We start from the raw sequence: 12,626 nt of genomic DNA, 5'->3' as shown, positions 1-12,626 counted from the left end.
TATTGTAATTGTTTATGTTTACCAATTTACAAAATGCAAAGTGGGCGAACAGAAGAGAAATCTAAATCAAATCAATATTTGGTGTGACTACGCTTTGGCTTCAAATCAGCATCAATACTTACACTTGCAAACTTTGTACACTTGCACAAAGTCAGGGATCTTGTAGGATTAGAGTCAGGTGTATGCTTAACCAATTATACCAAGCAGGTGCTAATGATCATCAATTTCATATGTAGGCTGAAACACAGTCATTAACTGAAAGAGAAACAGCTGTGTAGGAGGCTTAAAACTGGGTGAGGAACAGCCAAACTCTGCTACTAAGGTGGAAGACAGTTTCATGTCACAGGTCATACACCATGGCAAGACTGAGCACAGCAGCAAGACACAAGGGAGTTCTACTGCATCAGCAAGGTCTCTCCCAGGCAAAAATTGCAAAGCAGACTGGGGTTTCAAGATGTGCCATTCAAGCTCTTTTGCAGAAGCACAAAGAAATGGGCAACATTGTGGACTGTAGATGCAGTGGTCAGCCAAGGAAACTTAATGCAGCAGATGAAAGACACATCATGCTTACTTCCCTTTGACATTGGAAGATGTCCAGCAGTGCCGTCAGCACAGAACTGATGGAAACCAGTGGGACCCAGGTACACCCATCTACTGTCTGGAGAGGTCTGGCAGAAGTGGTCTTCATGGAAGAACTGCAGCCAAAAAGCCATACCTCCCACATGGAAACAGGGCTAAGCAACTCAGCTATGCATGAAAACATAGGAACTGGGGTGCAGAAAAATGGCAGCAGGTGCTCTGGACTGATGAGTCAAAATTGGAAAGATTTGGCTGTAGCAGGAGGCAGTTTGTTCACCGAAGGGCTGGAGAGCAGTACAATAATGAGTGTCTGCAGGCAACAGTGAAACATGGTGGAGGTTCCTTGCATGTTTGGGGCTGCATTTATGCAAATGGAGTTGGAGATTTGGTCAGGATCAGTGGTGTCCTCAATGCTGAGAAATACAGGCAGATATTTATCCACCATGCCATACCATCAGGGAGGCATGTGATTGGCCCCAAATTTATTCTGCAGCAGGACAACAACCCCAAACATACAGCCAATGTCATTAAGAACTATCCTCAACGTAAAGAAGAACAAGGAGTCCTGGAACTGATGGTTTTGCCCCCACAGAGCCCTGATCTCAACATCATCGAGTCTGTCTGGGATTACATGAAGAGACAGAAGGATCTGAGGCAGCCTACATCCACAGGAGACCTGTGGTTAGTTCTCCAAGATGTTTGAAACAACCTACCTGCCAAGTTCCTTCAAAAACTCTGTGCAAGTGTACCTCGAAGAATTGATGCTGCTTTGAAGGCAAAAGGTGGTCACACCAAATATTGATTTGATATGGGTTTTTCTTCTGTTCACTCACTTTGCATTTTGTAAATTGATAAACATAAACAATTACAATATATATTTTTGAAAGTATTCTTACTTTACAGCATTTTTTCACACCTGCCTAAAACTTTTGCACAGTACTGTACATGCCAGGCCAGCTCCTCATCCACAATCAAGTCATAGTGGGGATAGCCTTATTTAATACCAACCAGGCATTTAATAACAACAGATGGAGCCCAGAACCTCTGAGGATCTAGTATCGGGGATGAATACTGGGGGCCAGAAGGTGAGATCTGTAGACATTGAAACCATCTTCCTTGTGAGCAGCCTACCCTCCAATTCCTGCAAATATCCCTCTCCCAATCATCCTGATGTTATCGCTTGCCCTTTCCCTCCATCTCAACCCTTCCCTGCCCACTCCCTCCAAGTCCATAGGGCTCCTCTTACTTTACACTTCATTCCACAACTAACTACACATCCCACCTGCCATGTCAGACCACAGTGACTCCAACCATGCGTTAAAGCAGTTGATCTACAAAGATCCATCTGTTCCTATGATGAAAGGGAAGATAATTGCATTTTTAGCCATTTCATAGAAATGTCAAGAGAGAAGGAGAAAGATATAAATTAATACAATGCTATAGCAATATATTAATAAAAAGAATAATAATATAATGTTTGGTTTATGTATATAAGACTTCTTCTCTAAAATAAATTTCCGTATGATTAGAGTTAACCCTTGGTATATGTGAAATTATAGCATAACATAATAGAAATCTCCAAATTGTAGTATTATAGTAAAACCATAATCTGTAGCTGTAGCATACAGATAAAAATTACTCCGTAAGGCATCTTTACTCATGTAAGGGTTAGATGAACAGTGGATTATGTATAAATTACTTTCTGTTCTTTGTGTTTTCAATTTGTTTATATTGCTTTAATTAGTACAGATCTTTATGTTAGGACATGCTAATTGGTTGTACTGGAATTACATACTTTTGAAGATTTGGGGAGCAACATGTAAATAAAGAGAAGTATGCTAAGTATCAGTGCAAACAGACTGTATAATATATAACAATAATGCAGGTATATATTTGCATGCCATTATAGAATGACAATATAGATTCATTAATGAGTATTTATACTTCAGATTTCAAAGATTTGTAAAAATGATGTTTAACGATAAAACTTTTTGTAGCTTTTCTTCATATGGCAGTCAGTCAAAGCTTTCATTTAAAAACTAATTTAAAGATTTTAAAATATATGTTACAACATATAGACTCTGTTTATGAGCTTTTAAACATAGCACAAAGCTAGCCATTTTCAAAAATAAAATCCATAAATGTTAAGTAACTTGTTGGGTAATTTGTGTAGGAATTTTTTTTTCATATTATCTAATATTGTATGTTTAATATTTTAATTGTATTTTTTTACGACTATCTCAGGACTTCCTTGGAAACAAGAAAGAACCTTTCAACTGATCCACGCAGGTAAAATATATTGAATATTTTTAGAAAAATAGAGTAGAAGAATTAATTTCAGTACATCATGAGCATCATATAAGTCCAGTATAATATTGAAAATTAACCTCAGGGTCACCAACAAAACCAAAACCAAACCTACAGCTCTCAGTAGAGTCATTCTGTATACTCTAGAACTGGATAGGATACTGTGGACTCTAATGAGAAGGTGAGCGTATCGTTATGAGTTTACTCATATAAGACAGCTTTCGTGGTTTTTTCACCACTACAGCACCCTCAAATAGTTTTTACTGAGTAATCCTAAGACATTCTTAAGAAATGCTTGAGAAGTAGCGTAGGAGATTGCCCTGTAGAAAAGGAATCTCCCCACAAATAATTTACAGGCTGTTATGACAAATAACTGCAATAGGAAATTCAGCTTAGAAGAGAAAGTAGCTCTCATGCAACATGAAATACAGCCCATGCTTATTTTAAAAAGAAAATAATGATTTAATAAAATTCTATTTGAAAAATGTTCTGCTGAAGCTATGTTTCATAAAATCAAACAAATTAGCAAGCAGTATGTTTAAAATGATTTGTGTTATTGCAAACTATACTGGAGAAATCAATTGAAACAGTATATTTCAATAGAGTTGATTGAAGTGGTTAGTCATTGTGACAAATAATCTCTTGGACTTTCTGCAGATAAAGGAATGGAGGAGATAGATTGTGTTTGACAGTTTTAGAAGAGGGTCTCTGTGCAGTCATTGTCAATAAAATCCCATAATCCATTGACCCATTAAATAGCTTATCTTTGTCCAAGCAATTCGCCTTCTTCATCTACTTGTCTCTATATTTACCTTTTTAAGTCTTTTTGTAGGTTTACCCTGATAGTACTCCATTACAGTATAGGTTATACAGTATATCACACTGTCTTCTTAATAGTCAGGCTATTTTTGGTATAACGAAGCCTCTTCATCTATCTGTATGGAAGGTTTGAAAAAACAGGAACTGAATGAGTTGTCCCTTGAAATGCTAGCATTCCTCTAGATGTTTATGCTGCATTTTGAAGTCAAATTGCTTATCTAATTACAATTAGCTTTTGTAGCTATTAATGAGGTACAGCGTATGGATGAATGGTAGATATGTTTTAGAAGAAGAAAACTATGACATTTTAAAAATCTGTGAATGTTTCCAGATGGTAAAACAGAATTTCCTGTAAAACGTGTGAGTTCTAAACTAGTCCAATACTGTTATAGTACTTTTGAATACTGGTTCATCTGCAGTCTAGTGGAAATCAGGTTTTGCTGACTGCCAGCTTAAAAAAAATACATATTTCTTTGTAGTAAAAAGAACAGAAGTGGAGTCGGGGAAACTTGCACTGGACTTCTTATCTATAAACTGACCAAGATTGAGTTATATTTGTGATTAATGGGCATCCCATAAAAGAATAAGCCCAGTCTCCTATACCCATATCACTGCAAACTTTTAATATATCTTTTTGTAAGAAGTCTCATTATGATAGTCTTCTATTTTATAAAATATGTATGGTATTTTTTATGGTATAAAATATGATATTCCATCAAAGTTAAAACACCTAGCAGTTCAAATAAAATGGTTATTATACTTTTCAAAATACTTACAAATAGTAAACCAAAGGAATTAGTGCATGTAATAAGAACAATGAAAGGAAATATAGGTAAATTTAATTTATACTAGATCATTCATGATACCATTCTATCATAAACTTTCAGATAAATCTTACTATTAGATTTATATTCATTCCTTTTCCCTATGTTTGTATGGATATATGCTAAAACCATGTATTTGAAACAGACCTTTTTCTAATTAGATACTCTTGAAACAATCTCAATTCTCATTCTGTCCATATCTGTAGAAAACCAGTCATGTTTTCTATACTCTATCATTTTGTTTGCAACCAACCATTCATGTCACCCAACAGAGTAATTTTGCTCCAGGATCACATTCAAAGTGTTGCATATCTTTTCTCAGAACTTATCCCTGGTTCTTCAATTATTACTGGAGCATAACATGCAATTATCAGCAGTCTATAGATTTTTATTTACATATTCACACACAGCAACCTGGATGACACCAATTCATACTTTCTGATAGATATTTTAGCCCTTACTTTCATAATTAACCCTACATTTCACTTCCTGATGTATTCATCAACTCTACTCCCCAAAATAAGACCACCTTCATTCAGATCTTTTACATCCTTACTCCTTTCTCCCAACTTCACAGACACACATCTATTTTTATTTCCTTCAACTCATTCATTATTTATGCCTTTTATCATTTATTCCTCTTACACTGTAAGCCCCAGTCTTCTATATGCTATTGTGAGCCCATAGATAATAAGAGAGGCTTAATTGGCCAGTTCAGGGGGTGGGGGTGGGGGTGGGGATTGTCTGATGAAATTTGAGATGAGCTAATAGTAAAGGCACCCCAGCACAATGACTGCCATTAATCCAGATCTCTTTAGGCATTGATGGAAGACTCAAGGAATTGTAGGTGAGCATCGGTGCCATTATTCTCTCTTCTGCTTCCCCCTTAATCTGCATATTAGAGCCTTTGGGAATTTAAAATGAGTGGAATGCAACAGAGTTCTGATTACTGCCCAAGAGAAGTTATACCATCATGCACTAGGCCAATATTTATATTGTGGCACATGGCCACTACTTATGAGGCCCCCACTTTTGAAAGGCCAGTAAAGTTCAATATTTGTGGAAAAGAGTGGCATTTCTTCAGCAGATGCCCTTACTGGGCATTACAGCTCTTTATTACAAAACCCCTGAAAATAACGAATGTCCACATTACCAATACCATTCAATTATTTATTTTAAAAATACTACAATTTTGGAATTGTCCAAAGTAGTCTTTACTACTGATTCAGGATTTTTAGACACTGCTAATGCATCTGGGCCAAAAAAATGTTTTCATTGAATATTCTACCATCCTGCAAGTTTAAACAATCCAAATTCCTCTTGTAATAAGTGAAACATTTTTTAAAAAAAAGCTAATCTAAAGTATTAGTAGAAATAAAAATATGTGACTCATCATACAGTTGAAAGTTGGGAAAATTATAACCTCCTATCATTGTATGATGCCTGTGATTTAGATACTGTAAATATAGGGGGTTATTTTTTCATAAAAACTTTTTTTATTAAATTAACAATCCATTGTCTTGGGAGAACCCCTGCATTATGAAAGACTTACAGTGTTTCTTGGGATTGCCTATTTTTACCATAGAATTATTCCTAAATTTGCAATTCTGGTCACACAATGGGTGCTGCTTTTAACTTCATATTTTAAGTTCAGTTTTCACCTCAGTCAGACATTGACTTCTCAATTCATCTTCCATTGTCCAGATTCTGCCTGCCTCTTTTGTTGTACAAGCTGTTGCCTTTGATTTCATCTTGGGATCTGTATTTATCCAATCTCCTCTGAAGTTTTGAAGCTATTTCCTGCCTTGTGCCATCTTTTCTCGACAGCTAGTACAAGCTGAATGACACTATGTCTTTAATGAGGAACTTTGGGCCACCAAAGATGCCCTCCATCCTGGCATCATCTCCTAGAGTGTGCTTGTTACCCCATCAAATTTAGAATTGACCGACTCTTTTGGGAGTATTTAAAACTACCCATCTTCATTATGACTTTATGTTGGAATAGATGTCAAGAATTACCTCATTGTATGTAATGGTACTGTATGTGGGAATGATCTGGGAGATGGGGAAGAGCAACAGCCAGGGCAATGGTCGGATAAGAGGCAACTTAGTCCATAGCAGGAATGAGGGGTATGGCAAATGTTTCAGAAGGGACCCTCCCTAGTTTCTTGAGCTGTAAAGGCAATGGGAGAAATGGAGAGCTAGTACTTCTAGATGTGCTTCTTATCTGGACTACCTCACAAGGCTGACATTGTGTGACATTTGTTGCTATGCCAGGCCTCAGAACAGGAAGTCTACTGGCCTGCTGTAACTATTCCCTACTCTTCAAGGGCCTTGGGATACAGTTTCCATGGACTTTATAATTGATCTACCACATGTCAGTCTTCTCATTTTTGTCTTGATAATAATCAATCTCTTTTTTAAGATGTTAGAAAAATATGGTCTTCTTCATTCTGTGTTAATTCTCTGTTGGTGCCTCCTTTCCATGCCTGAAATAATCTGATTTCAGATAGAGGCTTACACTTCATGGCACATTTCTGAAAAGTCCTATTTCAGTTGTTAAATAGAAAGGTTCATCTCTCCTCAGCCCATCATCCACATTTGAATGGATAAATGGAGAGGACAACTGTCACAGCAAAACAATGCCTCCATTGCTTTGTTAGCTACCAATAAGACAATTAGATAGTCCTTTTACTCATGGAGGAGTTTGTTAATTTCAATCTATGCCTCTGATCAATTGCCAAACTTTGAGGCTGCTCTTGAGCTGCTCTTCTTGCCTTTTTCCTAATGTCTCCCAGCCCTCATCCATCCCAGAAGTCTTCCAATTTTTCTAGGAGCTTCAGGCAGCTCCACTCTTCTTTAAGGGGCAGCTAGACCACACCAGTCCTTCTACAAAAGCTTTGCTGACTATCATTATCAGAAAGACACACATACCCTGCCCCATCAGTGTTGGTGATCATGACTGACTTTCTAGCAACTATTCCATTGTAGACAACCATTTACGAAAGCAGATGTCAAGTTTATTGGATCATTTCCAAATGTAGCACAAAGCAGTCCTGTAGCTTTTCAAGATTAAATATTAAAGATTCACCAATTTTCCACCATTCTCTTGGCTTGAAAACATTCCCTTCTCCTTATGTCTCACCACCCTCTTGTTTCCTGAGAAATCAGTGAAAATCACATTACCAACAGAAGCAATCCATTGCAAAGTTCCATTTATAAAAAGTCTGGAGCCAACCTACATGCAATATAGAACAATGTATAACTACTCTGTCTTTCTTGTTGAAATTATCGTTATCTTATGAGAGTAACCATTTTTCATTTCTGTTTCCATGAAAATTCTATTAAAACTTCCTGAGTATGACGTATACAAAAAGCTCAAAATAATTAGACAAGGTTTAACCAAATTTTATTATTCTTTTCATGTAAAAAATTATTAAGAGGTTTTTACCTATCCTTGTTGTTTTCAAATGTCTTTCCCTATTATAGGAAGTAAGACAACTTGGAGGTTGTGCTGTCTTAATTCATAGAATATTCTCTCCCTACCAGTATATGTCACTGAAGCTTTGCCTCTGCATCACCGATTGCTAAGGCAACCATTCTTTTAGAAGAGATGTACCATACTTTTGAGCCTATTCATTAGAGCTGCGTTTTAATGGCTTGTTAGAGCACTCTACCCTCGTTTGCTGTCAGCCACTGAATTCTGCAAATGAATATGCAACAGTTGAATGAGGCTCACCGAGCATCACAATGCAGAAGCTGAACCACATCCAAAAGTTACTACGCTTTTTAGGCTGTGAATTTGAAGACAAAGAAAGTAGCTGGAAATGCCTTTTCAGAGAATTGGTTTTACATTCAGATTGAGTGTGAGATGAAACTTGATGCATTTTACTTGTTTATATTGCAAAGGAACAAAGAGACTATATGTTAAGTTGGTTGCATGCATCATTCACAAAAGTCCACTATTAGCATTTTCTTTAAATATATACAATATAATATGTATTAGAAGCTAATTTATAAGATGAGTAGTTTTTTAGCCACTGAGTACTTATATTTGAAATACAGTCTGATAAACTCTTTTTTCCTTGCTCAGAAAAACAGGTAAAATATGGCTATTCTCAAATCTCTGACTTCAACTCTTGAGGATTACTTTTGGGAGCAAAAAACATTTGCAGAATTGGGATGCCCAAATGTTTAGATGAAATAGCATATAAGAAAGTGAGTTCAAACTATTATTATTATTTCCCTGTGGGGAAAAAATGTAGTATTACCTCAGCATGTAGCATCTTCTCAAGGAACAGTTCTAACCAAATTCTGAAAAGCATGTGAATAGGCAAAAAAAAAACCACTCTAAAAAACTTCATGCTTTTTTAAAAATGTATCTTTACTAATTGTCATTCTGAGAGTGGATGAATATGAAAGATACAGCTAACAATTGCCTTTTAAACATATTTCAAAAAAGAATAGAGGCAAACCCATGAAGAATTTTGTTTAACATTTCTTAGTTAAGGAGGGGGGAAAAATCTGTATTCCTAATACTTCAGCCAACATTTTGAACAATAGTAGTTTACAGATGTACAGTATCTACTTCTCCACAGCTGATCTAGATTCTATTTTTAATTATAGCATTGGTATGCTCTATTAAGGTCATAATGATCAGTCACTAAGAAGGAACTCCATTTTTTAATATGGACTACAACCATATCTAGAACCCTTTTTTGAGGAATTAAAAACAGAGAGTCAAGTATCCAAGAGCCAACAGGCATCTGTAGCAATGGTCACTGGCTTCAAAATAGTGGACATGACTGAATGATCAAAGCCCCGCCTCAGATTGCACATTAATAGAGGTGGGACTAGGATCACCCAGTCATGCCCATCATTAGGAAGTCAGAAATTGTCACTGCCCCTGGTCTACAACTAATGTAAATTTCTTGCCAAGCAAAAAATGTTCAAGCTTCCCAACTCTCCAGACCAAGCTTAACCCTTTCTAGTCTCTGAGTATGTTTGGTATCTGCATGTCATAAAAATCTGTAAGCAAAAACTGCTTGTTTTTCCTCCACCAGATTCTGTACGAATAATCCCAGGTTCACACTAATATTAATATACCAATGACAGTTCCAACCTTGAATTGCAATTTATTACCATTTGCTCTGAAATTATGAACATTTTTATCTCTAAAGAAGCCTTTTCACACTGATCAGTCCATTCTCAGTACTGGCCTTTTTGTAATATTTAGTTCAGTGAGATTAATCGGAATACTTAGCAAACCAGATCAATGATATTCAGTCTTGATTAGCTGTTCTCCAACCTATTGCTTCCTTTTATGTACTGTTTGCGTTGCCCAATAACTTTAGAATCTATGTCAGATTATCCCAGTCATTCAGATGTGTAAGAGTAACATAATTTAGGGTGTATCTTAGTCTTTAACAACTTGGTTTTGTTTATCATGTTGCACAAACCTAATACTTGAATTATAACTTTGGAGTATACTCTGTTCAATAATTTGTGGTTAAAAGAAACCATGGTTTAACATAATTTAATCATAAAGACAGGGTCAGATGTCTATCCTTTATCTCCAAGGTGAAGGCACTGTGTCAAAGTTGGAACAAGTTACCTCCTCATAACACTTGTTATTTTTAACAAAGCATTCCCCAAAATTCAACTACATAAAGTTTGGTAGGGTACAAATGCATAATGGGAGAAAAGATGACCACACATATACACATAGAGATGAGGCAATACAACAGCTACATTGTTTTTTGAAAGCTGAAGAACATTTCTTTATGTTACCCCTTACGACACCACTATGGTTACATTCTCTTTTTACTTTTTTTGTTTTGTTTTGTTGACCTGGGCTATTATATAATTTGTGAATGAGTTTATGTTATTTTGCAACATTCAACCCCCCCTCCCCAATAATTGCCAGGTTTCATTGGTGGGGATATTGTAATACGAATTGGCATTGCAGCAATTCATAATTGTTTTTCATTTCTTCTGGCTATGATTATGAGGTCAGGTTTTCCCTGAAATATTATTCCCTTGTTATTGGGTACAGTATAATTCATCTTCTCCAGAATATATTTTTGGGACATTTATTCATTGCATATTTTCATAGTAAGCAACTGCCACATAAGCAAATGAAGCTGAACATTATTTTTTTTAAAAAATGCAGAAATGTGTTGCATGGTCTCTTCTTCAAAGATAAAGGACCCAACTAGCTTGAGGTTTCAAAGAACAGCAAATGAAAGCTGCTTTTATCTTTCCTGTTTCACTCAAAAGATTCAAATAGCAAACGCTTCTAATATTAAAGTTCCTTTTTCTCAAAGCATCTCTTTGCTAATTGCTTCTGTGCTCCCCTTAGAATAAAATTCCACTGTAACTAAATGAGGACTAGCTGCTGTTTCCCAGTGCTGTTAATTAGCCTAGCCCCAAATTCATTCTTCACTGATGAGATTGCGAAGAGTGCCTGAGTATTGCTTGTTATACATGCATTATATCTCTGGAAGCCAATGAAAAACTGTCATCAGGCTTCCATTTTAGATTTTATCAATGTGTTCCTGTTGCCATAACAACCAGAATCAACCTATCTCAGGGAGGCTTTATCCTACTGGCTTTTATAGCTGGGAGCGTGCCCCACTGTGCACCATGTGGTTCAGATGATTAGTTTTTCTTCAGAGAGACCTAACTGGCAAAGTGTGTTGGGATTAAGATAAGCATAATTTATTTTGTGAGTGGGGAGGGTCCACACTTCTGTGTGTCACTTCCCACCTCTTCTCTTCCTAATCATAAAGAAAGCAACATTTTTCCTATGTACTGGCAGACAATGGAGCAGATGTGATTCACACCAGAGGAGCAGGCTTAAAAAAAGTTATATTCAGCTTAGTTGCAGAACTGAGGAGTTTTATATGATGTTCTCCTAAATCTGCTTTTGTACTCAGCAGACTGGAATATTTGCTTGCCTCTTATTCAAGAATTGTGAATTATCCTGATGCTTATGGAGGGGCCCTCAAGAAACCTGACTGGAATATTTACTAATTACTTAAGATTTTTGGAATGGTTTAGACTGGCAATATTTTTCTTCTTTTTGTGTTTGTAATACCAATCACTGGTTGTTTGAAAGAGCAGTGGGAAAATTAACTGAAATCAAAAGAAACACGGATCAGAAAATGAATTTGTAGCCTTTGTACTATTGTCTCTTTGTATTAAAGGACAGCACTGTAGCTGTGCAGGTGCAGTGCCATGTGGATGAAGAGCTGGCATACGTTGGTAGCAACAAGAAAACACACGGCTCTCCTGTTAGAAGAGGGGAGGGTTATTAACTGTAATACTCTTTGGCCTTTTTCTCCATTAAGAAGTGGGATAGTCTCTTACTAAAGATTACAAGCAAGGTTTCACTTGCTGCGGTTCAATTGTTTTAAAATGCTGAAGTTAAAGGCCTTCTGTTTGGATTATTGGCAGTTTCTCTGTCTTCAGCCTCTTCATGGTTTCTATAAAAGGTAAGGAAACGAATCTAAAATCTTGTCAAAACTGAATGTCTCCAGGCTGTTCGCTTCACTTGGTGTAAGGCATGGAGAAGAAAGGGGTGTGGTGAGAAAATTAATGCAGGCTTATTACAATGGTTGAAAATCTGTTTGTTGTTCCTTTTAACTGTGGTGACGATTGCTCTTGCTATGCCCAGATGCTGTGATGCTGTGTTGTGTTCATACACATTTAATTTAAATCAGAAATCTGCTAAACAGTAATTGGTTGTTTTAATTCACCATGAATTACCTTGGCCACAGGCAGAATATTTGTTAATGCTAAATTTTACCCATTACAAATTGTGCTTGGCTATTTGAAAGGTGGGGATTAATGTAATACAGATTAATGTTGCTACAAGGAAAAAGTTTTAATAGAACAGTTCATTTCATATGGTACAAAATCAAATGCGGTCCACAGTTGTTCTGACAGAAGGCAGAGGTGATAAATTGGAGGGATGGTCGAAAGTAATGAGACTGAGTGTTGAGTGCATTGTTCTTGCCAAAGTCATGGAACAGCAAAATAAGCAATTTAATTTGACATGTATGCTACACTGATGGCTTTTTTTAATCCAATAGA

General features: G+C 36.4%; 1 protein-coding gene across 9 annotated transcripts in view; it reads left to right on the top strand.

Moving 5' to 3' along the window:
- IQSEC1 (IQ motif and Sec7 domain ArfGEF 1) overlaps positions 1 to 12,626 on the top strand; it is a 328,329-nt gene that overhangs the window by 138,075 nt on the left and 177,628 nt on the right. For 7 of the 9 annotated variants that reach the window (XM_088134152.1, XM_088134141.1, XM_088134144.1 and 4 more), the window contains one exon: positions 2,824 to 2,868. The exons of the other annotated variants lie outside the window; for them this stretch is intronic. In XM_088134152.1, coding sequence (XP_087990278.1) covers positions 2,824 to 2,868 — 45 coding nt within the window. The remainder of the gene's footprint in view (positions 1 to 2,823; positions 2,869 to 12,626) is intronic. 9 annotated transcript variants of the gene reach the window in all.

The sequence above is a fragment of the Python bivittatus genome, unplaced genomic scaffold (assembly GCF_059951505.1).
Source record: "Python bivittatus isolate LINGU-HERP-01145 unplaced genomic scaffold, Pbiv_v1 ctg000080_np1212, whole genome shotgun sequence".
NCBI classification, from domain to species: Eukaryota; Metazoa; Chordata; class Lepidosauria; order Squamata; family Pythonidae; genus Python; species Python bivittatus.
Note: the sequence above shows the minus strand (reverse complement) of the source record. Positions and strands in the feature narration are given on the sequence as shown.